Genomic DNA, 26773 nt, shown 5'->3' with positions numbered 1-26773 from the left:
CATCCCATTCCATTCCCTTCCCTTCCATTCCATTCCATTCCATCCCACCCCATCCCTCCCACCCCATCCCACCCCACCCCATCTCCATGCCCCGTGGCAGCAGCCCTGTGAACATCCCCAGGCTGTGCCGGGCTCTGATGTCATTCCCTTTGTGCTCCGGATGCACACAGGAGGCTGCTGGCACCCCCAGCCCGGCTGCAATTACACGAGCTTTGAATTTTTTCCTCTAAAAAGTAGAAAATGGAGATTTTTTTTCACTATCATCTTTGGCTGAAAAAACAGAGCTTTGTCAGTGGGCTTTTGGGGGGGGGGGCTTGACCAGTTTTAGGGTGCAACGAGGCGCAGGGCAGGCATGAGGGGATGAGGGAACACCCCCAGCACAGCCTCCCCACAGCCCAAACATCACAGCTGTGGGCTCCGGCTCCATCGGCCTCCCATGTTGCCATGGCAACTGCTGCATCCCAGCCTTGGAGAACGTCGGCACGGACGGGAGATGCTGCAGGATGGGATGGGATGGGAGGTGTGACGGGGATGGGATGGGAGGTATGGGAGATGCTATGGGGACGCACTGTGAGCTGTTATGGGGTCAGGATGGAGATGCTGCAGGGATGGGATGGGATGGGAGATGCCAGCTGCCTGCACTGCAGCACGGGGGGAAGCCGAGCTCCTCACTGAGCTGCTGCTCCTGCATAAAGGCCTCATCTGAAAGACTAATCGGGGCTTTAATAAACAGTGAATGAGGCGCCGGTGGGCCCGGCTCATACGCCATCTCTAACACCCCCGGGGGCTTACAGACATCCAGAACACAGCTAGAGCATGCCTCAGGGGGATGTTAATTGTTTGCAGCCCTGGAGGCACCGCGCTGGAAAGAAACTTTGGCACAAAAGCTCCCAGGTGAGGTGGGAGGGCTGCACAGCCCCTCTGCTCAGCTTCCAAGTGCCACCCCCAGCCCTGCACGGCCGCAGGCATTTGGGTCACTCCCTTACCCCACTCCTCACCGCCCAGCAGGCAGACAGGGATGGATGGACAGATGGACGGGCAGACAGACAGACAGACGGATAGGTGGAGCTCCAATCAGGGAGAAGGGAATGGAGCAGGGATGGATGCTGCCTGGGACAGAGCAGGCACTTCAGCCCCAAACACCTCCGGGTATGGGTGCTCACATACACACACATCTCAGGTCTCTCTCCTGGGGCTGCACCTCCTCACGCAGAGCTTCTCCCTGTGCCCATCAGCACTCCTCTCACTGAAGCATCCATCACCTCATCCTCCAGCTTGCACCTGCCCGGCTGCCCTGCTCCCAGCGCTGGGTAACAGTAAGCTGTGTCCCTGCATTCCCTCCCTTCAGCTCCTCCAGGTCAGAGAGGTGCAGCTCCTGCAGCCGTGTAGGACTGGCCTGGCTGTGCCACCACCCGAGGAGTCTTTCTGAGGGCACAGCAGTGCCATGCTGGGCACGAGGCAGGGATGGGAGAGATGAGGCCAGGTTGGGTCCGTGTGCTGAGCAGCCCGAGCAGCTCCGGGCTGTGCCTCACATCCAAATAGGCTTCAACATTGCGAGGTGTTGGTTGATGGGCTCTGGAGGATGAGCACCGCTGCACGGCGAGGATGGAGGAAGGATGGAGGAAGGCTGCCAACCCAGTGAAGTCTCTCAGGTACAGCAGCTCAGCCCGGAGCAGCAGCAGCACAGCATGCATCCCCCAGCCCCATCCGTGTGCCCAGCAGGGTGCTCAGCTGCTCTCAGGGTCAGGGAGCAGCTCATGGCTCATGGCCATGCCAGCACTGGGCTCAGCGTGCCCCAGTTCCGGCAGCTGAAGGAGCTCAGAGCCGATATCTCTACCAGAGCCTCAACTGCTTTAATTACCCACATCTGAGTCATCCCCAGCCCTGCTTTATCAAAGCTTGCAGCCCTGCAGACAAATGGCCCTTTGTGCTCCTCCAGTCCCTGTCCACGGGGAATTGCCAAGTGCCAATTAACCAGCAGCTCCTGCTGCGGGGCCGTGAGATGAAGAGGGGCTGCTGCCCACCCCATGGCCTCAGCACGGGTCGGTGGGGGAGGTGGCAGCCCCGGGGATGCTGCAGGGAGCAGCAGGTCTGTGTCGTGCCACGTCCCCATGGCATCCTGCATCCTCCGGTGTCCCCGGATGGACGGATGTAGCCAGCAGGTGAAGGCAATGCCGTGGCCAGCGTGTGCCTCCAGGCCACCTCTGCTGGGAGCGCAGTGTGAAATGGGCAGTAAGGATGACCTAAAATAGTGCAGATGCTGCTGCAAGCAGCAGAGCAATGGCACAGCTGTGCTGCAGGGTCAGAGCTGGGCAGGGAGCTCTGTGTGAGCACGGGGACCCTCGGAGCTATGGGAGGGGGTGGGACGCAGCCCTGGTGCTGCATAGGCTCAGGTGCATAGGGCTGGGGCAGGAACTGATTTCTGGGGGGTGAATAACGTAAATATTAAATAAGAACCCAAAACATCATTCCAGCCCAAATCAAATCCATGCGTTCAGTGTTTCAATGCCAGGGGTCACCTGCTTTCAGAGCTGCTTCATTCAGCTGAGTTAGGGCAGAGAGGGGACGTGAAAGTGGAACACGTGAACGCCATGCTCTGGTTATCCATTGATTTTGAGTTCTTCCTTGTTGTTCTCCTCTGGGGGCTGGAAGAGTCACACTCCCACGTGATGGCACTGGGCATCACCTAGAGCCACAAACCGCTCCTGGCGCACGGGGACATCGGCTCTGCGGGATGAATATATAGGATGGAAGGAGACAACGTGTGAGCTCTGCTTCCCCACACCCAGTGCAGGGTGGGGAGGGGACACAGCCCTGCAGGGCCCGAAGGAGTTAACGCCGAGTGCCACCTCCTGTATGTTATCTCCTCCATTGAGGCAGCTCCACGCTGGCAGCAGAACAATGCCAAATTCTGATGAGCTCTGGTTTTCCAGCTAGAGGGGAGGCACGGGAGGGTGGGGAATTAATGCTATTCTGCATAATTTTTAATCTAAATTCCATTTCTTTTCTTTTCTTTCTCTAGGAAGCAAACAATCTAGGGGGTTTTGTACTCCATTCCTTGCTTTCATAAGCTAAATGGATTGTTTGCAAGTAGGAGCCAGCTGCAAAGCTGGCAATCTCCGATCGGATCTGCCTTTCTCCTCATTCCAGCCATCCTTAATTCGCTGCTCAGTTCCAAGGAGAGGATCCTGGTGGCCCCCAGGCAGTCTGCAGGAAGGACGGCTGAGCTGCGGCTGTTTGTGGCACTGGGCAGCAGGATTGGGCCCTGCAGCACTCCAGAGAGCAGTGGGGTGCTCAGGAATGGCTGCTGAGCTCATTATGGGATGCCAGCATTTTGGAAGTGCCGGAAGATGATGTTTTCCCTGCTCCGTGCACGGAGGGCTGGTTCATCGTGCCAAGACTAATTAGCTGGGCACTAAAATAAGGACTGAGGATGCTCCCGAAGCACCTGGCGCTGCCCCATTTCTGTGGTGGAGCCCAGGGCAGTTTCACCACTGGGAAACTGAGGCACAGCTCCCACCCACTGCGTTTGCAGACAGGGGTTCAACTCAGCATCCTTTTAATTCTCATTTGTTTCCAAGCTGTATGTGGCTCGCAGGCACGACAGAAGCGCGCTGGAGTGCAGCAAGATGACCTACTTACTGAGCTGCAGGAGCAGCACAGGCCTTGGGTCACGCCGGCTCCTGGGACCCCGAGGGACAGGGACAGCTGGCACGTGGACCCCAGGACTTCTCTCCAGGGGATGCACGGCCCCAGCAGGCAGCCTGGACAGCTGGGTGGGCACATGGCTGGCAGCAGGGCCAGGGAGCAGGGACATGTGAACGCTGGGCTGTCCAGCTTCCAGCCTCTTCCAATGGTCCTGCCCGGTACGCTCAGCTCCCAGGGGATCCAACCTCCCTCCTTCTATCTCCGTGCTATTTACTGGGGTTCTGTCTTCAGTTCAAAGGTCATGGCAACATCAGAACGTGGAGTCTCCATATGCTCAAGAGTGAGATAGCAGAGAACCTCTGCCCCCTGTGTTTACCTCCTGGTTTTTAACCCGATCCGATGATTCCTCCATGAACACGAGCAGATCATGAATGCACTCCCTTAGAAATCACGGTACAGTTCAGGAGGATTTGTTCCTGGGCACTGATCCTTCACCACTCTCATTCATCTAACAGGATGCTTCAGAATTTATTATAATGACAAACAAGTGCTGGTGCTCCTGGAGGCCGGGAGCGGCTTTGTGCCCACCTGCACAGATACCCCCTGCAATGGCACTGGCCCACGGGCTACCTGAGGGCTGTGACCAGCAGCTAGCAGCTCTGGGATTCAATGTGGCAGGTGCTGTCAGACGTCAGGGAGTCAAAAAGACAACAGAGCAGCTCTTCAGCCTGGGGAGATGAGAAGGAAAAGAAGGAAGGGCTGTGAATTTTGTGCGTTGCAAAGAAACTCCCTGCAGGTCCCTTCCCACCCAATCTATGGGTTCTGCTACCTCCTCTCCTCTGCCCCTCTAATGCTGGTAGGTCCCACCCCACGGCCCCATCCCGAGCTGCACGCAGGGAGAAGCTCTGCTCAGGTACAGCTGCCAACACTCAAACAGTCTCCACCTGGAAATCTGAATTCTCACCCTATTTCCTATTCCCAGACTGCACGGGGAGTCGGATGAAGTCCCTTTTCTCTCCCATGATATGATTCCATCAGTGAACACCATTCAAAGCGTGAGGATTTGCAATCCGTGTTCACTTAACCCTCTGAACTTTGCCTGATATCATGGTGTTGCTCATTAGCTGTAACCTGGAAAGCCTGGCTGACATTTCATAAACTCATTAGCAAGAGATCAGAGGATCAAACACAGTTTCCAGGGACATCTTTTGAGGTACAGCCATTCCCCGGTGCGCAGCTCTGGCTCTGTGACTTCCAAACCCACTGTGGACCTGGGAGCAAAAGGGCCCTTTGAAGAGAACCACGGCTCACTGCTGTGCTTCCTGCAGCCCCAGGGAGAAGCCCTGCAGCCCACATTGCCCCAGGACACGGCTCAGTCTGAGCTCTGCCCCGCTGCCATCCGGGCTGCTCCTCCAGAGGCACACAACCCAACTGAAATTTTCTTTTAAAATCCAACCCATCTGGACAAGCTTCATTCACCACGAGGACACAAAAGGTCCATCTATTCCATAACCATCTCTCTACTTGCCTGTTTCTCATTCTGGGGATAGAGGAGATGCTGTGCCATGTCCAGCACCGACTGCTTCTGCCAACGCACGCTGAGGGTAAAGACAAAGGGAAGGCAGAGTTATTTTGCCATCTAAGCTGTTAAAACTGCTGATGACCCAGCTTTGGGCAGGGCTACGCTCAGTGCCAGCAGCTCTGGCCGTGTGCATCTGTTACTGAACTTCTTTACACAGCTAAATCCTGGGTTTTACAAAGCTTTGTATAAATGGATTTGGATTCTTAAAATATAAGCCTCCAAACAAACAGTAACGACCCATTGCATAATGGGGTCTGTGGGGCAGTGGGAATACACACACATCCAGGTATGCCAGGCCTGTGCAAGGGCCTTTTTCTCACCAAAGACCACCGCTGTGTTTTCCCATGCACAGAGGGCTTCCCGTGCTGCCCCTCACAGCAGGGCAGGCTGCACTGCTCACGCTGCGCTTTGGTCCCTGTCGAATCACATGAGTTGACCACCAGATATATTTGAGGCATCTCAAGGCAAGACACGAAGCTCACAATTGCTTTCTTAGCCAACCCCATGCACAGGCAGAGCCTTCAGCCTCTGGAAGAGCTCCCAGCTCCCTGCCCCCACACCCAGCTACTGCACTTGGCAACAGTTTTCCCTCCAGTGGTTTCCATCAGCCCCAGGATTTCACATCCCGCACGTTCCTCCTTTGATTTCTAAACCTCCTTTCCCTCCAAAGCCTCCCAGAGATGAGCCTCCTATAGGGATAACATCGCTCCCTGCTAACAGCAATTAACACTTGGTAAGAACGTCTTGTCAGACAGCACAACATCCAGCTAAGTTCCTCAGCACTTGGAGCTCACTGTGATCGCCTGCACTCTGATTTTCCTCCCCTGCAGCCAGGATTTGGGTGTGCTTCAGCCCAGCATCGCTGATGGAGCTCAGCACAACGCGAACCAGCTGAGTTCCTAGGGACCCTACACAACACAGGTGGGTCCCAGCAACCTTACCAGCACCTGGAAGTGCTTTATGAGAGCTCAGATAACCACAGAGGAGTCATTTCTGCTGTGGTCACTATAAATGAGCATCTCTTATTGAGGCGACTACACGTGGTTTGCTGTGCACACCGAGCAGAGAACGCCTTTCTCCGAGTTGCTTTGAGCCTGCTTGTAAATTCTTCCCTCTGCCACCCTGCAGCTAGGAAATCTGGCTTTAAAAACAAGTTATGACAGGGGAAATTCAAATGCTTTCTAATGGAGACCTAGGCAACTGAGTGCTGGCAGAACTAGAAAGGCAACTCTCGCATCTGTTTGCCTTGTCTGTAGGTAGGATGGTGTCACTTCCTCCCCCAGGATCTGCCCTGGTCCCACTGTCTCAAGGCTGTGGTTCACCTCTCCCAAACACCTGACTCCACTGCCCTGCAAATTGCCCTTGGCATCCTCCTACATCTCACTTTGGCTCCGCTCTTTGCAGTCAACCAAGCTCACAGACCGCTTTGTGCCTTCACCTGCCTAAGTTCTGTCCCTTTCTGCATTCTTCCTGCACTTTGGTGCAGAAATCATCCCTTCACAGACACCCAGAGAACGGACAGAGGGCACAGGGTGGGTGCTGCTGAACACCAGCACACAGCTATGAGGGTCTGCAGCTGCCTTTAAGGGAACTGCTCTGCACAGTGCATCCTCTGAGCGTCCCCTTTGTGTGCCACCAACAGAGCCATCATAGCAAGGCTCAGAACAAGCAGCAGCACTAGCCAAGCCTGCGTTGTTCCTTCAGCACCTGATTCCTTCTTACCACAGCCCACCTCTGCCATCACATCCCCATGGCACAGTGCCTAAGTGATGTGGTTCAGCTGTGAACCAGTTCCCAGGGCCAGAAAAGAATCTCCCACACAGCAGTGCTTCAGCAGAGCCCGGGCAGGTATATTGGGATCCTGGACCACAGCAGTGATACAGATAGGCAGTGATTTATTCAGTGCAGGAGAGGTCACGTGGCTCCTGCTGATGGAGGCATAAGTGCAATTAAGCTCAGATGTTACTCTGAAATGTTTATAAACTAGGCAGTGAAGATGCCTTAGCATGAAGTGTCCTTATGAGACACTGGTTCAGTCAGGCTGGCTTGCAGAGACATTTGCAAAGTTGACTTTAAGCGGTATGATGGCTAATGGTAGAGCACGGGCACTGCTGGCTGGAGCTCATCTAGCCAAAGATCTGTGCCTCTCCACCTCCCAGCCCTGTGCAACACCCTGCTGCCCCTCCCCTTCCACCAGCACCACCCACAACAAAGACAAAGACTATGTTTGTAGAACTGGTTTCAAATGGTTGCACGAGTTCTGGCAGCGGGGCTGAAGGCAGAGCAGCTCCTGCCCTGTGGGAGTGCCTGCAGGATGCATGCACACAACAACAGGCCAAGGTAACCCTACAGGAGGCAGAAGTGCTGTGCTACAGGTTGCAGCCAGACTCTGACAGCAAAATAGAGAGGTGGGGGATGCTGTTCTGGCTCCTGGCCCCGCTGACAGCCCTCTCCCAGAACCCCCTCAGCAGTGAACTCTGGGGCTCCTGACAGCTCTCTTCTTTCCTAAATACCACCCCCTGCACACAGAAACTTTCCCTCTGGGAGGCAGTGGGTTAATTGGCCTGATAATCAGCCTGTTTCACTAATCAGTCCCTGTAGAGGGGTTCTGTTTATTTTATCAGGCTTATAAATCCAGCGTTCCTGGTGATTTATTTAAGAGGCTGATTTCTGATTTTGCTCTCTGGCGTTTATTTTAAGCAATTATTATTATTTTTTTTTCTTCATAGCAAACACAGAATCTGCTAAGATATTTCCCCTAGGAATTGTATTGATTCGGCAGGTCTATTCCCAACGTGAGTCCTTCTCTCAGACAATTCCCTGTACTTGTGGAGCCACCTTAGAGATGCTCCGAGCCCTTACCAAAGCACACAACTCACTAGTTGGCATCCTGAGCATGGGGCACGTGGACTTCAGCCTAAGGAACACCCTGAGATGTCAGTATGTTGAAAACAACATGGCTTAAAAGAACCATAGAATCATTAGGCTGGAAAGATAACTAAGACCACCCAGCCCAACCATCCCTCGTGCCTGTGACGTGCCCTCCTTTGGAGGAACACGTTGCCTTTGAGTGGCACTGAACACTGTGGGAGCCCAAACCACAAGTGAATTACAGAGCAGCCAGCTGTCCTGGTTTGGATCACACGCCTTCAGGTAGAGAAATGAGGCAGTGGTGAAAAAGTGTTGTTAAAGTGTTATTGTTCCTCACTTACCTGTCCAGCAGGGAGTCGAAGCCAATGACCGCGTTGTCTCGCTCTGCTGCTACCACCAGGCACAAACCGTCCATTAAGAGGGAACACTGAGAGAGGGAAGAGCACAGCCTTGGTTTGCTATCCGCTTAGATAAGGCTGTAAGCCTCACTGATGAGCTGCTGACAGCAGAGATAACTGCTGTGTGAGGGGAGGAAGGAGAGCAGCAGACTCTCACACTGAAGGAGTATCACGTCTGAACTGTTGGTTCACCCGTTCCTATGGCATGCTGTTAGTCCTGCTCTCTCCTCTCAGAGCGAAAATAAGCTGGGTCTTGGGTGTGTTTTCCAGTCACTAATTCTGCTGGAAGCAGGAACATGGACATCACTGCGAATGCCTGAGACGTCGCAGCAGAAACACTTATCACTTGAAGGAGCCCATCGTCCTCCTGGCAAGGCAAGGCTGTAAACGTTTGCCTTTGGCTCAGCAGTGCCAGACCCCTGTGGATGCATGCCAGCTCTGCCCACGGCCATTCATCTCTGACAGGAGGACGTGTTTGCATGGCCAGGGGAGCAGGGCCACGCTGCCCTCTCCTTCCCACACACCCACTGGCTTTGTCCTTCCTAGAGAGATGTGCACATCCTGGTGCGCAGAGGGACGGCGTCCTCGGGGGAACTGCAGGGCAGTGCTCAGACTAATTGGATGCTGGATGTAATTGCTATTCTGTACAGATGTACTTCGAAGGGATGCTGTCAGTTTAAAAAAATCACAACCTGAAAAGATCTCACCTGCTTTATTATAGGTTGCACCTAAGACGCTCATAAGTACCAATGGGCTGGAAACAGAAATGTTCTTATTTTTTCATGGGAACTGCTGCATGCCTCTGACAGCCCTTTGTTGATTGCTACTGCCAGTATAAGTAGCTCCCCCCCCATTGATTGCTCTCTGCTCCTGACAGTGTTTTCCTGCACGTTCCCCCTTACTGCTTTGCTCTAGCAAGGTTCCTGGAATGGTGTGTTTATCCTATACCAAGTACAAAGAGAAAAACAGCTCTGGTGTGATGCTGCACTGCTGTAAAGCAAGGTCCTGGCTCACCCCAGAAGCAGATCTCGTGCTTACACCCCGTGAGCGCTTGCTTAAACCCCATGCTGGACTGCAGTGCAAGTTGTCACCACCAGCAGAATGAGAGATGGAATTAAATCTCTGCCCAGAACTCCAGGGCACCGTCCAAAAAGTGGAAGGGTTATTTAGCATCGTAGAGGAGGATTAATGGAGTGTGATTACAGAAAAGGAAATAGAAACTGTATTTATCTGGAAGAACAAGACAAGATACAACAGCAGAACATACATAACAGCAGCAACTGTGCACTGTGAGGTGAATGGAAGAAAATGTCTGAAGGGGATGTACCATCCACAATAAGGTTATGTTTGCACATCATGATGTCAAGTTTAGGTGTCTGTGAGTTAATGGAGATACAGGAACACAAAGCAGGGAGAAGCTGGCAAGGCACACTGCCCAAATTACTTACTAGTGCATAAGAGATCAGATAGCAGTGCGGTGCTAACACTGCTACCAAAGCTGGTCTGCTCAGAGCTAGCACAGCACTGCATCAAATGACTCTTCTTCCCTGGGGAAAGAAGCAAAGTGCAAATCCAGACTTCGTACCTTTGCTGCCACACCACATTTGGCCCTGCTCAGTATCTCGGAGATGCAATGAGCTTGTGGTGCATCCAGCACAGTGAGGCGTACTCCAGTCACCGTGAAACCTTGGCCAATAAGCTGATCAAGCAGTTCAACATAAGGTGGGTCCGAACCCCTGAGGATTATCGCCGGCAGGATGAGGCAAGTGGTTTGGCTGAGGTTACTGAGCACTGGCCGATCTGATGGGAAAAGATCAAAACACAACAGATGCTTTATATCAACCCCCTCTGACTGCTAACCCCCTGAATAGTTCCTCCCTGCCACAAACACGTAACCAGAAGATCAGAGGCACTCTGGCATTATTATATCATTTGGGATGTTTGGAGATGTGACTGCTCATCCCAAACTGTCAGGCTGCTGTGTGCCTGTGTGTGTGTATCTGGAGATCACAAGGCAGCAGTAGTGACCCCATTCTGGGAGTCAGGCAAGGACAGCTGCTGGTTTGCTACAGGAGGTGCTATTCCACTTACTTTCTCCCAAGCGAAGAAATCTGTTAATCCAGCTGCTTTCATAATCCACAATGTAATTCTCAGCAACATACATAAGATTTAATGTAGTTCATATTTTCCCCACGATAAATCTGTCTGTCCGTTAGGCTTTGTGATCATAATTTGCCAAAAGGAGACGTTTCCTTGTGTGCAAGAGCTACCTCTAGCGTCCAAGAAGAGGCCACCAAGTGAATGATGTGTCTGGCTTGCTGGCAGCACTCACTGTATTGTGCCTGACAGCCCAGGGATCACGTGTGCTTGCTTTTCCAGGACAGTAGCTCTTTGAAAAACATTTTCTGAGACACAAACACATCAGGGCTGTACACTGGTTTCCTTTTCACTCTGCTCAGAAATCTTCAAAGCAAAGGATTTCTCACGAAGCAGGAAATTGAGGGCACATACTTTTGAGATTTGCTTCCCAGATTGAGCCATACAGAACCTGCAGAAGGCTTGTGCTATCTCCACAACGAGCTCTCCAGTGTTATTATTACTCTTGTTCTGGGGCTCATATAGTGGCTGGGGAATGGCAGTAATGTTGAGAGACAGACCTCAGCACAGCCAACAGTTTAATCTTAAACCTTCATACAGCCAACCTCTGATGTATTAGTGTGCAGAATAAGAAAAAGAGTTTGCCTGAGAAGATATGGCCTTACTCGTGTGACTTTAGTCAGGATCATGAAGCATGCGTAGGGCACAGTCCAAAGCTGATAGAAGACAACGGAAAGATCCCACTGATAATGGCCTTGGGAAAATTCCTCCTTCAGAGGACCCAATTCCAAATGTTTTTGCTCCCAGTAAATATCACAGGGATACTTTACTTGGTCACCACTTGGGTACAAAGGTTTGGGAAGAGCCCACAGGACCCCAACATGGAAGCATCTATGTAAGAGTTACATCTCCTGGCATAAAAGGCGGAGCATCAGAGCCTGCATCGTATTCACGCCTATCAAGTACAATCAGCAGAAAAGAGCCAGAGAAACTACAAACATCTGAGGGAACTGACAGGCCTGCTGCTTAAGTTCTGACTTGGAAACAAACTCAGACCAGCACCCACTGGAAGTTATTTTTAGCTGTCAGACATTCAGCAGCCAGTGGGAACCGAATGAGATCTCAGTCCAGTTCCCGAGAGATGGATGTCCACACAGCCAAAACCACTCCCTGCACAAATTGCTGCTTATCCACACCCAGAACAAAAGGTCTCTCTATTGCCCATCACTGTGGTGCCTTGGTCTCTCCTGAGGCTGGCTTAGAATGGACATGCAAACCACTGTGGCCAAGCTGGTGCTGAAACACACTGTAAAATTTCAGCAACATTCACTGTTGCTTATGTTATCTGTGCTGACAGTGCTGCTGCTTCTGCTGCTGAGAAGGTCAGCACTTCTCATCAGCCCTATGTTTAAACCCATGAAAGAAGTGGTAGAAGAAAGGCCCAGCAGGCAAAGAGTTAACTGGCTGGACTCCACTGGAGCTGTTCTTTGTAGCTCAGAGTTGTCCCTCCCTTCTGAAAGGACATCAATACCAAATCTTGCTGCCACCAGATGGTCTGTCCTGCCGTCCAATTAATCAATAACAGCCTCAATCTATAACAAGAGTTATGCATTTCCTTACCAAGATCGCGTGGTTGCCCAGAGCCCGGCAAATCAAGTTGCCCTCCTGTTTCATGTTTTATGATTTTGCACTGCTTGTTGATTTCCACACTAACTATGGGGTCACATTTCAGGTTATAGATCTGCAGGAAGGAAGGGAAGGGGAGGGAGAGAGAGGCAAGTCATGTGAGCACTGTTACCTAATCAGGAAGGATAGCACTTATCAACTATTGATTCAGGCAAGCTGTGAAGGTTTTGATGGTGTTGTGTGCTCCTGTAATTACCAGCCTAGAAAACACCTGGTTGTCTGGAGATAAAAGAACATTTTGCATGCATTCTTTCTTATTGGGGCTTAACTAAGCATGGCATCTTGCTATCCTTTAAGGCTCCTGCATCCAGACATCTTTCTAAGGTCTCCGTTTCTGGCTCTTCAAGGCCAGAAACTCAAGGACCCCAAGTGTACATCATTTACCCAGTGCCTAAGTAGATGTAGCAGCTCCCTTCTGTCGTGGAACAAATTGTCACATCCATGCAACCCAGCACAGTGCAGCCCTGATATTCTGGACTGGGTCACAGAGGAAGGACATCCACATCATGGAGCACTTCAAAGGTGGGGTCAGCTACTCAATCCCATCTCTTTGTTGGGCATAACTCAGCACTTCAAACTCTTTGGTTTTGAGAAGCAGCCGATCAGAGTGGTCAACTAATGATTAGCTAGTACAAAACCAGCTGAAAAGGAAAGACTTACCGTTTCATTTTAGCCACTGGCAAATTAGAGTACTTCAAATCAGAGACCATTGCCCACACAGTGTGAAGGGCCAGATGAGCAGAGCTGGCTGTACAAGTGCTGGTGGGCTTCTCGGCACTACCAACAATATAGGAGGCAAGAATCTGAGACTTTATGCCTTCAGCTGTAAGCAGGGGAAGATGTGGGCATCCAGCAGCAAACTGTGCCTGTGACTTATAGCAAGGAGTGTCCTATTTGAGACAGCTCTGTCTTTACAGTGCTGTGAATTGGTACTTCTGTTGGCAGGGTATGTGGGCCAGCACCCTTCTCACCCCATGGGGCAGTGCTCCATGCCAGGACCACGTGCACATGTGCACTCACCGGGATACATTCAGCAGCCAGTGAGTTATTTTATTAGCTGTCTCACTTCATCTCAGTTGCTGAACAGTACATGTGAAAAGCTGGTAACAATCAGCCTCTGGGTCAGCTATGTCTAAGCAATCATGGGTGATGTTGCTATTGTTCCCCATGACCTGCTTCCAAAGCAATGTTGGCTCAGTGTAGGAACTTCGCTTCTAAAGCAACAGCCCTGAGCCTTCCTGAATTTATAGCACAGGTCACTGAACAAACGCATCTGAAAAAGCACTTTTCCTCTGAGACTGTCGGGGTCAATACAAAGTTAGCACATTGTGGCAGGGACATCCAGAGGAGAAGGAAATCTCAGCAGCCGGTGAAACACAGCAAGAAAGCATTATCTAAAGTGTAAGAGGAAGGAAAACAAGGGCTAGCAGGACCAAAGCCATTGCTCTGACACAGCAGGAGACCCTTCAGGAAAGGGCAGAATCCTACCTCTTCTTCCTCCAGTGTCTGGCACTCGGCGCAGCACAGACCTTCTGGGAAAAACAGCTTCATATCCCGGACAGATATTTGGTAGGATTCGGAGCCTGAGAGATAAATACAATGAGAAGATTCTTTCAGGACATGAATTAAACATTCTCTGGACTCACACTCATCTTCCTGAGAGATTGATGATGTGCAACTTACTGAAGTAATTGCTTTAAAGGCCAGCTGTTCTGTATAGTAATAGCAAACATTTAAAACCATTATATTTAGAATAGTTTCATTGCATTTTTGGTATTTTGATTCTGCTCCGTTATCACTCAGCTCATCCTCCATGTAAACAAGACTCCCTCTATTTCCTAACAGTGGAGTCAAGGGAATCACATTAAGGAGCCTGTGAATACCAGCTCCAGCCCCCTGTTCTTCCCATGCTTTTGGATCATGTCAGGCTAGTCCTGTGGAACAGAGCTACTAGTTACTAAAACCAGCTGTACTTCATAACAATGATGTCAGGCCCTAACATGTTAGCGACTGCTGTACAACAGAGCAAAAGAAACAAGGTTAGCATGAGACATTACTGACAGCAGCGTATTGCACCGTTCACCTGTAGTCCTGCAAAGTAGATTGAGACTGGAAGAGGTACGAAGAATGAATGTGAAGGTCAGAGAAGGAGTGGGGAATCATCTGAAGAGTCAAAACTAAAGACCTCAGCTTGTTTAACCCAATGTAACACAAAGCTAAGAAGGAATACATCGAGGTGAAGAGGTCAGGGAAGGAAAAGCTACTCGATGTACATGCAATGGCACAAGAGCAAATGGATACAAACCGTGTATGACTGCATTTTAAATTGAAAATGTATGAAGATTTCCAGCTGGGAAGTTCCTTAACAGATACCCAAATTTGGGTGAATGCTTATGAGAGGCAATAGATGAAGTGAACTCAGTGACTTAGAGGTCCCTCCAGCTTAGCAGCTGAGTATTTCCCCATCAAGTAACAGCGTTAGAAACCACTACTCAGAAGGTTTTGAGATTTGTGAGTGGAAAACCTTTGAGGAGAAGCTATTTCTAAATAACTGGAGTTCAGATAGGCTGTCAGCGTGCTGGCACGGATCCACGCTCCTGGGATACAAATACACAAAAGGCAAATATATTCTGAAATATTATCACTTTTGCAGACTACACATTTAAAAAAAAATTGTGCCTTGCTGCTCCTAGAGCACTCAGCCCTGTGTGGGCATCCATAATTCTAAGTATCACATAGCCAGAGCGCTTAACACAGTAGTTTACAGCCCTGAGATTGTATGTGTCACTGGTATATAAGTCATGCTGTGTTCTTTATGTACCTCTGTGTCAAATCTTCCCCGTTTAAATCATTGGTGTCATTACAAAAGGGACACAAATGTTCCCAATGCTATTCTTAGCAGCATTTTACTCTTACTTTTCTCAAGGTGTAATACTGTATAAGATGCTCTCTGGGCTCAAGAAAAAGCACTGCACAGTGATTTCATAATGCACCAAAGAGATGGAAGGAATGCAGGGTTACCCCTGCAGATGAGTCTCAGAATATTAGAACTGCTTTACTTGGTTTGACTGTTATCACCAAACCTGGCCTTCCTCCTACCAGAACTTCTCCAGTCACTTCCAGAGGAAGCACAGCTAGAGTTTGCTGCTCTTCATTCAGCACGATGGCACTGGCTAGAGACCTCCCTCAGCTGGAGCAAAAGCAAAGAAACATGGCACTCCCTGCTAGGAAAGAAGCTCCTCCACTGTCCCCCAGATGACCACTTCTGCACTGATGACAATTCCTGCTTAACTTGGGCACAAATGCTTCTCCCTTTTTGGAGGACAAACTCTAGGACATGCGAGGCATTAAGGGTCCTTAAGGACAGACTCCTCCTTGGCATAGCAGCTGGATCAGATTCTTGAGTTTGAGTTACTGTGTACATAAGCTACAGCTGCAACCATTTTCCTTGAATGTGTGCAATTAAGGCTTTGTGAGCCATCCGCATAGCTGGGATACTAATGCACAATCTGGTCTCAGCAGGCAGGTGGTAGCCAGCCAGCTCAGCTCTGTGCCTGGCCCAGTCTTGGAAGGAAGCAGGGATCTGAAGGGAATCTCTAAGAAAACATCTGAGGCCTTCCTTAACACACAGCTCTCTGTAACCCCTGAGTGAAAGACAGGCTGAGATTCAGCCTCCTTTGCTGATATAAACTAATCTTTAAAAGAATTATGCTAGGGAAGCTCCAGGTGTTGCGTGGGTATATTAAGTTGGGGTATATATTACCCATAACTGATGAGTTCTCATTCTCAAGGCAACCCAGGAAGACAATCCATTAATCTTAAGAGCAAAAGATACAGGGGTATAGTGGAAAAGTACTGGCTGAGAAGCCTTGAGCATCTCTTGTGTAGGTAGACCCTGCCCTTCTGTCACTCCCACAAATGAGAACCTATGAGTAATTGTGGTGGGAGATCTCTCTCGGTTTAGTCTTGGTCCTAAGGATTATGATTGTATCTGACAAAAAGTAATCCTACATCAAGGATGTAGGATTTTGCTCTCCCCAAAACTGTAGTGGACACTTCACTATGAGTTCTCTTCAGAAGACCACAATATGGACAAAAAGAGTACAGTACAGAATGCAATAGAAAACACCAATTAATTCAATGGGTCTTGACGGGAAAGTTCTTTTGGAAACTGAAAGCATACAGTCCCTGCTAGCTCAACTGTTTTTATAGATATTATTGATTGCATTATTTTTATACTCCTTTAACTACATACAGCACAATCAGCACAATATTGAGAAAAACAAACTACTAATGGGCTGTCAATTGATCATGCTTAATTCCTTATGAATTTTTGAATGACATCCTTCCCTCCTCCTCATCGAAACAGCCCAGATCCCCTCATATGATACCCTTGGTTCTCCACAGTCCACTCTCTTCAGCAGTCCTTCTCATTCTCCCATCCTTCACCTGTACTCTCAGCTGTCTCCCATCCCAATCACTGCAACATCCTAGTTCCCTCCACCCGCTGCTGGTGGATGAACTGTGGCTGGTTCAGCATTGAGGATGCTGACTAGCTGGCACGCCTCTGCTGACATGCCAGCTGGCAAGAGCCTCTCAGAATGGAAAACAGCTGAGTTTACCTGCTTTCCTCAGTGGGAGTAATTTTTGATCACCTCTGTCTACCCAGCCATTAATGTTTTGAGACGTTACAGGAACTTGGTATCCTGGAGTCTTTTATCCCTCTGTGAAAGTTGGCTAGCGGGTTATATAGTTATCAGGAGGAGAGTCAGAAGCACAGAGACAGATGGGTTATTGGGGATAAGTACAAAATAACCAAGCTAAAATCACAAAATGACCAAGCAGGGAAGAGATTAAAAGAGATCTGTTCTGAGGGAAGACAGATCTGGGGCTGTTCTGAGAAGATGACTTTTTGATATATCTTCTGGGAGAATATTTCATAGCGTGAGATGTACTCAGGTCAGCCACCAAAAAAACAATCAAAACTTTCTCGGGAATGATGGCCACTGCTGCCTGCCAAGGCTGGATCTGCGCTGACAGCCCAGGGGGGTAACAGCACGTTATGCTTTTACCATTAGCATATCTGAGCCTTCAGACTTTTCTTTTACAAAAACCTACCATAAAATCCATTTTGGACAGCGTCGATGCCATACTGGGCCCTCCAGAGGCATGGATTTAGTGCTTGGGCTACTTTAGGGTCCTCTGGTCCCAGCATGTCCATCAGCTTCTTCACAGCATTTGGTCTCTGAAGACACAGCACAAGAGAAGTGCCTGAGGTAAGGTAGGTACGGTGAGCTTGTAGGACAGCAGGATCCTGAAAAGAAATAGCGGAGAGTGAACAGATTACAATAAATGCTGTAGATGAGTGCTGGATCCCAACCCTCCATTGGCTCGAACCACCTTAGAAGCAAACAGAGCTGACATTATTCCTTGCTTTCTCTTCCCTTTGCAACACACATGCTAGTGGCCACTGCACACATAGCTTCCAGAGCACATGCAGTGGTCACCAAGCTCGTGTACCTGCTGTGCCATTCACCAGGTAATGGGAGGCCCAGTTCCCACCCTGAGCACGCATGGAACGAAGGAAAGTTCAGCACTGAGCTTGTTCTGGAGCCATAGCAGCTTTCACAACTTCCACAGTAATTTCCTAAGATCCTTTAGTAAGAAAGGAAACAAAATCCTGTTTGTAAGAGGAAGAGAAGCCTTGTGCTGTGACTGGTTCTGCCCATCTGGAACACAGATACCAGAGGTGGAGCTGCTGTTTGTCCTTACCCACTACAAATGAATTGTCACTCTGAAGTTAAGTGCCCACTGCTGAACCACTGATCTGTGGAGATGCCCTTTTCACAGCACCTTCAGTGTGACATACGGATAGGAAAGTGATGGACAATAGAAATATCATCACTGTTGTGTATGCTCTAGGATAAGGAAACATTTAGTTCTTCTGCTTATGTAAGGAGACAAATAGCAGAACTTTTCTTTTTCAGTTTCATGAAAGGAATGCCTCCCACTGTCCCAGTATACACCGTGCTGTGAGTCCGGGTGGCAGAATTTCATACACTAGATGGGATCAGCACTGCTGAAATAGTGAGCTTCAAACAAGGATGTTCAGGACAGGACACTGAACTGGAGCTGAAGGAAAGCAGCTCAGCTCCTGGCTTTCCCACTGCTATAACGTGTGCTCCATGACAAATTTCTCTACCATTTTTTCTTTTACAAACACTGCCAGTTCACCCTGAGCAAAGAGATTCCTCACATAGCTGTGCAGGTCGCAGGATCCTGAGGTCTTTAATTCAGGATGAGTGTTAATAACCACTAGCACTCATCGCACTGGTGACAAGGGAGTGATTTGTTGGCTAGAGATGGACGTAATGAGTGAGAAGTCTTGAGGAAGACAGCAGGAGCCCAGGGCAGAAGGTGGCTAAGGAGCAAAGCAGTCCAAAGCCCTGCTATTCTCATTACTCAAAGCCTTGCAGAGCCAGGTTCTTTGCAGATGTTTCCATCGAGTGTGAGGTTCACAGCAGCTGTAGGTTCTTTCTGAGCCCTTCATCCTGAGGAAGAGGCAGGAGCACCCAGGTCTGCCTCCCTGCCCTCTGAGTGACCAAGTGCAGCAATGCCAGCACACAGAGCAGCTCCATGCCGGCACTGTGCATACGCACAACAGCACCTGCAGCTTGCTGGCTAAACCAAGCTATGGTTATTTACTTTTATATCCATTTTTGAAGAAATTAAAAGCTGGAGGAAAAACTCTTGCTTGATTCAGCTGAATCACATCATTCAGTCCCCCAAAGGTTTTCATCCCTCTCTTTTTAATCTTTTCAAAGCACCAGAGGATGGCAATTCTCAAGATAAAACATTTCTAAAAGAAAATCCCATCCTTTCATTCAAAAATATGAAAATAAAACACTTTGAGGCATCTTTTGTTTTTCTATCCTATGAAGCCATTCAATGACTTTGACCCAAATCTTCTCTCACTCACATTCCCCCTAAACTGCCTTTTTATAAGTAGGCTATAAAGGAAAAATCATTGGCTCAGCCCCAGTCTTCTCCTCTGTATTTGGAAATGCAAAATGATCTGAGATGCTCCGTTCTTAAGCTGGTTAGTGAGATAAGGGGTCTGATACAATCTGTGATCTTTGTGAGTGCTCCCAGCCCATGGGAACACAAGGCAAAGGAGAGCAGGGACAGCTGCACTGGAGGAACACGGAGGGAAGATTCAGAGCTGTGCTGTGATTAGAGCTCAGACACTGACATGTCACGGCATACTGCAGATGTGTGACATTAATTCAGTTCTCTGTAACACTAAGTAAAGCCCTTTAGGCTTGGAAAATTTTGATAGTTTAAAATACATGCACATAATCCACTTTTCTAAGACGTTATCAGGACTTCTCGTTGGGAGATGCAGAACACTGATGACGTCTCAATGCAAACTTCCCAAAGCTCTAGATACAACATTTCAACATTCATCTGACTCCATGTCACACATCTGCAAAAGAAAATGTTCAAAGGTGGTTTCTGGTAAACAGAATGCAACAAATGAAATTGTTTTGTTCCAGACCCCACGCAGAGCACTTTAAGTTTATGTAACAAACTCTGTTGTCTTTATATCCTATCTTTCAGCTTCTTCCTGGGAAATGAGCAGGCTTTCGGTTAATGATGGTGTTGTTTCTCATGGCTAGAATGGTGTCAATGAGCCAAGGTGACTTCTCTCCCTGTGCTACACTCCTAAGTCCAGGCAGGGCTCTGCCAGCTAAACCATGCCTCTGCACCAGCCTCAAACCGTGTCCTTGCCAGCACCCAAGCAGCTGCAGCGAGATGGCACATGTGCAGCTGCCTGGAATTCAGTGAGCAATTTTGTTGATGCATGCAGAGAGGAAGTTCCAGCTGAGTGCTGGCTCTGAAGAACTAACAGGATTAAAAAGCAGCAGAACTGTTCTTCTGCCTCCAGTGTCAGACTCGCAAAGCAGTGCTGGAGGGAATCCATCATGTTACTGAGTCTGGGGACTTGCTATGGGCAATCAGAGCAGGTAATCCAAAGGCAGCAGATCAGTCCTGCTGTAGAATCAGACTTTCTAGCTAGCAGCCACAGCTGTGAGTCTCTGCAGTTTGGGATCTGCTGAATAAGCGCAGAAAGGAAAACCTCCATAGGCAGAACAGCCCCTGGAGCAGTTGCTTCTCGCAATCTTAACACTATTGGGTCACAGTAAAAGCTGAGAAGGCAATGTCCGCTCTATTTAGCTGACCTTTGTTTTTATTATTATCATCATTAGCTTTCAGATAAAAAACATCGCTGCATCTCCTGTGATTGGATAACCTCAGCAAGCAAAGCATCAGCCCATTATTTATTGTAGGCCAAAGGCCAGAAGCTGCTTAGAAGCTAAACGCTAGTATTGCTTTTTCAAAAGCAATGATGTCTGACAGCACGTTGCTGAGGGTATGGGTCAGTGTGCAGGTAAGTCATACATCTGAAAGAGGAAGGAGATGCTGGGCATTGCTCCCAGTGAATAAATCCCTAATTTGATGCCATCTCCCTGCTTACCTTGGGAGCTCAGCCCTTTCCAGCCTGTGTGACTTTGGGTATGTTCTAAAAATGAGGAGCCCCCATGCAGAAGAAAGCATTTCCTACTGTCCATTCCCCACTGCTAAAAGCAGCCTATCGTCAGTACTTTCTCACTTTCAAGTCCTGCCTTCTTCCATGAACAAAAACCCAACACTCTGTAATTCCTAAACTTGGTCACCAGCTCTTCAAGGAAACTGAACCAATGCACAACAGCCACTCCAGTGTGTTCAGGAGCTCTAAAAACAAGAGAATTTTTTCCTGAAATAACCTCTCTTCAGATGTATCCTATGTATATCTACATTTCCCCCTCGAGGGAGACACTTAGATTTTGTGCAATACCTTTTGTTTCAGATGATGGACTAAGCATTTCTGTGTTTAGCTGTGCAATTAAAAGCTTTATAGGGGAAGTACCTCCTCGGCAGCTCTAATGGCCACTGTCCCACCCTCAGCAGAGATCTGTGAATAACTGAAAGCCAGATGCTTCTGCCCCGTTCCTTTGCTATCATGCAGAATGTAATAATCTTTGCTGATGGATGGTTACGTAGGAGCATTGTCTGAGGATGTTCCCAGTCTTGGAAGACTCTATTAACAATTTCTACACTATGTGCTTTAAACTCTCCCAACTTAACTCAAGAGCAATATCCATTATAAAGGCTTGCTGTCTATAAAGTTAATTGGTTGAGTGTCTTCAGGAAAGCAATCAACTAACAAGGACATTTTTCAAGAAAAGAAATCTAACTCCTCTGCAATGCTCATCGCTTCCTGACTTCCACAATATCTTTATTTTGAGATGATAATAGATGAGCATGTTTCAGGTTGGGCAAAAAATGAATTCCTAACACTACAGAAGAGCAGACAAATGTATTTTTAGCTGACAACCCCCCTCAGCACCCTGAGGTTTAAAACCCTCATCATTGTCTATCAGACAGCAGAAATGACAGCAACCTCATTTTCTCTATTTGCAGGTCATTCTTACAGGCTCTTGAACACACGCTTCTGGAACAGAGCCTCCACTGTATATGTGATGCAGTACTAAAGTGTAACCTGGCTCTAGAGGTACGTATGCCCTGGCAGCATAAAGAACATTTCCCAGCTCCCAGGTTTAAACACATGGAAGGAAAATGAGGCACACGGGCAGAGCGCAGCACACTCCAAGCGATGCTCCACCTGGATTGACTGCAGGGAAGAAAGAGGGGACTCCTGTTCTGCAGTTAAGAGTGAGCACTGTAAATTAGCAATTTAACATTCCTGGGAGGTCTGCAGCTCCCAGATCCTCTGAACTTTTGTTTTAGAGAAACCAGGTCTGTTTCTTTATGGCAAACGATAAAAGAAACTGTCAGCATGTCAGCTTGCTTTGTGCCTGGTATTGTACAGATCTGATTGTTCTATATAGCTCACTTCTAACAATAACCACAAAATCCTGGATGGGAGTTTTTGCTCTTTCAGGAATGGATTACTCGCTAGCTAACAGATTTTCCCATTCTAAACCTAAACATAGCCACAGGATGGCCAGGTTCTCAACAAACCTGCTTTGCTTCCAAAGAAAGGAGTCCTAAGGCGATGTCTGGCTCCAGGTGTACGTGTTTCATCCCAACCACAGTGAATTTTTCTAGGTCAAGCTTTCGGAGGATCCTTGCAAGATGATGGCTCCAGGCACCAGGTTTGATCAGCAGCACCGTGCAGAGGATCTGGGCTCCTGTAACAAAGCATAGTGGTGAAATCCAAAGCTGCCCTTAAAAACACAGAGAAAACATATAGCTCTGCGTACGAGCCAGGACAGGCGCCTATAGAAGAGGGTTGTCTGAAAACTGGCATGAAGTTCATAGGAAATTGAACTAAACAAGTTTGTCTGTGCATATATATATACATACAGTCTGGGCTTGTAGATCTTTTTCCAGGAAGCCTGCTCTATGAGTCCAAAAGTTCTACCTGGCAGGTCTGCAGCACGAGACTCCATCCTTTATACTGTGTGTGAATGTTATAAGCAGAATAAAATGTTCTTCACATGAAATTCACCATCCCTGGACGTGTTTAAAAACCATTTGGATGTGCTGCTCGGGGCCATGATTTAGCAGAGGGCTGTTAGAGTTAGGGCAGCATGGTTGGGTTGCAGTTGGACTTGATGATCTTTAAAGGTCTTTTCTAACCTGAGCAATTCTATGATTCTATAATGAAATCCTTCAGGCAGCTATTTCATTCTTATTTCTCATGGCTTTATTTCTGAGAGTTCCACACCTCCCTATTAGAGCTACATTCCAGAGAGGCACTAACAAGTGTGAGAGATCCCAGCTGATGCTGCAACCCTTATTATAAGTGGGATCACGTCTATTAAAATTGACATTTCAGCAAAAAGTTTTGGCTTTTGATGAAATGTCCCCAGCAGAGCTGCTGGAGAAGCAAAACAAAATGGACCACGATAGTTTTACCGTCTAGTGGTACCAAACCTCTCCCAGGGCAGAAAACACCTCATCTCACCTTTAAATGATAGCGTTATCAAATTATTAGCCTCACTAATCTGAAGTGCTGTATTAAATCTAAGCCCCTACGTTACTGGGGCTGTAGATAAGGTTTTGTCTTGACAACACCCTCGAAGATTTACTGGCAGCCACAGTGCTGGGAGCAGTCAGCCAGGACCCACTAACTGCCAGTTCCTACCCATGTCAATTAGATGAAACATGAGGTAATAGTATTGCAAGCTGCTAAAACTGATGCACGATGATCTGTTTGTGTACATAAAGCGCCATGTTATGTTTCCTTTACACCCCATTACTAATTATGCAGATGTTCGTGCAATGAAGCATCAACAGTGCTGCATAAAATTTGGTGCATATGGATATTTTCAGTTAGCAAGAGGCATGTTGGCAATTCAATGACAGAGAAATACGGGATCAAAAATAAAAAGCCAGGATGCTGACCCCATTTGGCACGAAAACTCAACCCTTATCCTGCACAAAGCCCTCCTAGAGAAGAGCTGATGGTTTTATTTCCACGGATTTCTTGAACGGAAAGATGTAAATGCCATAGCAACGGCCTGCAAGTGCAGAAGTGAGGCACTCGGATCCACTCAGCTGCTCGCATACAATATCAACGACAGGCGCTCACATCAATGTGCATCGCCCTCGTGCTGCTTTCCCCACCATCTGCTGTGTTTCTGGGCAAGCTTCCTCATTCCTGTGGTGTGTGAATCACTGCATGCTGCATAGTTATGTTACTTGAAACACCTCGGGAGGGGATCTCCTTATCCCCCTGTGCCACCTTGGTCTGCTCAGAGACAAGTGCCTAAACCAAGGTGGGACACACCTCCTTACCCAGAGTTGGTTTTCTCTCCCCAGTGACTGTAGGTGCCAGCGCTCACCAGCACACAACTACCTACCAAGGAACAGCCCCTGCTCACCATGTGCTGCCAGGAAGGCCTGCTTGGCAGCCATCAGACACATCCACCTCCGGTTCCGGCTGTTCTGCGGCCTTCCTGGACTTGCCCAATCTTCCTGGTGTTTGTTACATACAGACAATATTTTTAGATCTTTTCCTACGGCCAATGAGTCCACAGCTCTCCCCCCAGTTATTTACGTGAGTTTTGATTTGATGATGTAACCGAGTCACAGTACTGTATTTATTTTATATACTATTTATATAAAACACTTTATATGTGAGCGTGGCTTAAAATAGTGTCAACTGAAGAGAAGCAAATACCAGATCTCCTGTCATGTTTAGAACAGAGAATGCAAATCACTGTCAGCATTCAATCCCAAGGAAAACGTTGGTAAAATCCTTCCACTTATTTCTGGCTGGTACTTCTACGTGAGTTAGGTTCACAACATCCAACCACGTTTCTCAATTTGCTCCTTTCTCACCTGCATGCAAGTAGGCAAACAGTGATTCTGCACGACATCTCTGGGTCTCTTCCACTAAGCAAGAAAAGCAGATAGATGTGGGTAAGTATATAGATGTACATTCTGGGATAGTAAATTGAGAACAGTGCCACTATCTCTACATAATGCAGCTAGCACTGCTATGACATGCTCATTTTAAGATGCGATACTGCGAAATGCATGGCTTGATTTCAAACATGGTGGGAACCCATTTGTATTGGGACGGCCTTGGGAGATGTAGTGCTTACCACCTCATCAGAGAACCCCAATTGCATGTACTGAAAAGGACTGCAAGTACTGAATTACGTTGAATCTCAGTTATACTTTGTGTTCTTTCTTAGTCACCATTTCAGGGAGTGCCTAAAATGGTTATAAGCCACCTTCCTGCTCCCAGTATTTCACAATTAAGTTGGAAGCTGCCATGAAACCCAGGACTGCTTTGTTTTCCCTCCCCAGCTGTGCCCTTGGAAGCAAAGAAGGACTGTGTGTTCTGAAATACACTTAAGCAGCACAGACCTACGATTCAGTTCCCTCCCCACCAATGCTGATGAAACCTCAGTGATATTCCCTGGACAGGAATGGTCAACATTCAGGGGTTCCTCATGAGAGCAAAGCAGCATAAAAGGAGTCAGGTATAAGTAAAACCCATATAAAAATGTTTCCTTCAGTCTAATGATAAACCTGCAAGTGGCCCAAAGAGGTGAGGGAAATTTAAGGTACATGTGAATTGAGAATCCCAGACTTCCTTTCCCATTGATCCTTACTGGCAAATTTAACCAGTGAGATATGCAAGGTAGATAGTAGAAAAACAAAATTTGTTTGCCAAACAAAGCAATCCCCATTCTTTTGTATTTATTACTGCCTGGAATCTATGCATTTCTGTTTCCCAGAGCAACTTATCTGGAAGGTATCTAGCCAGTGTTTTCTTTTAATGAGACTTTTTTTTCCTTTCCAAATGTGTGTTCTATTTTGCTGGAAACATTTAGTGTCAGTATAAAACGTGAAAGCAGCTCTGAGGTCCTCGCCTTGTAAATTTTAGCTCACATCTTCCCAGTATCACTTATTCTCTTCAGCAGTAGAGTGATCTGGAAGAACCAGCATCGGTGAAGTGCCTGGTGGTTTGGTGGCACTTTAACACAGAGAGCAGAGCTTCTGACTGAGGCTTAGGAAATGTGTGTTCTGCTCTGATCTCTCTCACTCAGTCAATGGGGAATGAAGACCAAAACCCTTCTAGGCTCCCACTACCCTTTCTGTAAAGCAATGAAATGCCTGTTGAGACCGACAACTGAAAAGTGCTACTAAAGAGCTGAGATTTTCTCTTCTACATTCCACACCAGCCACAAGTAGGTGGCCAAGGCTCTCAAAGAACTGCAGAATAAAGGTGATTCTGGCAACAGTACTACCACCCCCCAATACCAAGTGGGGTTATCCAACCTTTACTTCCTAACTGCCCAGGATAATGATGTCTAACCAAAGATTTACCATTCAAAATGGAATGGACATAGAGTTATACTGTTTCTTCCATCTATTTTAAGAATATAAAATAGGGTTGTTTTTTTATTATTCAAGAGGCAACTGGTGCATACTTCTGAGCTTACCTCCAGCCCTGGATGTCTTGCCAGGTGGTGGCAGGTATTTGGCAGTAGGGCGGTGTTCTGGATCTGTAAAAGGAAGATGTGATTTTGTGGATTCACAGATGAAGAACCTTTACCATTTGGGAGGTGGGGACTAAGGAAAGCAGTCTTGTTTAGCATGGGAAATGGCAGACCTTTCAGTAGCTACAAAATGCTGAAGACCTGTTCTCTAGCACAAAGACCCTTCCATTCCTCCCACAACAACATAACCGGGAGGAAAAATGTAGTGATCTTATAGAAGTGATAGTGCAGAGTGCTAAAGTCATAGCTAGAAGACATAGCTGTGCCATGGTGGGAAAGGTGATGTTGTGATTGTTATTTCCCCTCAATAAACTGACCTCACAGTTCTGAATTTCTTATCCTGCCTACTGGTGTCAAGATAACCTCAGTGAAGGATAGCAGTACACACGGTCTTACGGTTTTAT

General features: G+C 48.0%; 1 protein-coding gene and 1 long non-coding RNA gene across 9 annotated transcripts in view; one reads left to right on the top strand and one right to left on the bottom strand.

Moving 5' to 3' along the window:
• The first annotated feature begins 77 nt into the window (after positions 1-77).
• Positions 78-26700, top strand: LOC121106802. Of its 3 annotated transcripts, none has more exons than XR_005839875.1 (4): positions 78-1652; positions 3023-6151; positions 21808-21898; positions 22456-26700. It is a non-coding gene; the product is annotated as an uncharacterized LOC121106802 (long non-coding RNA). The 3 variants fall into 3 exon arrangements; XR_005839874.1 differs by having other exon boundaries at positions 7960-21898; XR_005839873.1 differs by having other exon boundaries at positions 3023-21898.
• DNAAF8 (dynein axonemal assembly factor 8) overlaps positions 4158-26773 on the bottom strand; it is an 84206-nt gene continuing 61590 nt past the window's right edge. For all 6 annotated transcript variants that reach the window (XM_004945394.5, XM_040647720.2, XM_040647718.2 and 3 more), the window contains 10 exons: positions 26313-26375; positions 24697-24750; positions 22369-22538; positions 17401-17596; positions 13771-13865; positions 12217-12337; positions 10085-10299; positions 8443-8528; positions 5177-5246; positions 4158-4376 (listed from right to left, as the gene is read on the bottom strand). In XM_004945394.5, the coding sequence (XP_004945451.4) occupies positions 4299-4376; positions 5177-5246; positions 8443-8528; positions 10085-10299; positions 12217-12337; positions 13771-13865; positions 17401-17596; positions 22369-22538; positions 24697-24750; positions 26313-26375 (1148 nt within the window). In that variant the 3' untranslated portion in view covers positions 4158-4298. The remainder of the gene's footprint in view (positions 4377-5176; positions 5247-8442; positions 8529-10084; positions 10300-12216; positions 12338-13770; positions 13866-17400; positions 17597-22368; positions 22539-24696; positions 24751-26312; positions 26376-26773) is intronic.

This window comes from Gallus gallus, chromosome 14, assembly GCF_016699485.2.
Source record: "Gallus gallus isolate bGalGal1 chromosome 14, bGalGal1.mat.broiler.GRCg7b, whole genome shotgun sequence".
Taxonomy (NCBI): Eukaryota; Metazoa; Chordata; class Aves; order Galliformes; family Phasianidae; genus Gallus; species Gallus gallus.
Note: the sequence above shows the minus strand (reverse complement) of the source record. Positions and strands in the feature narration are given on the sequence as shown.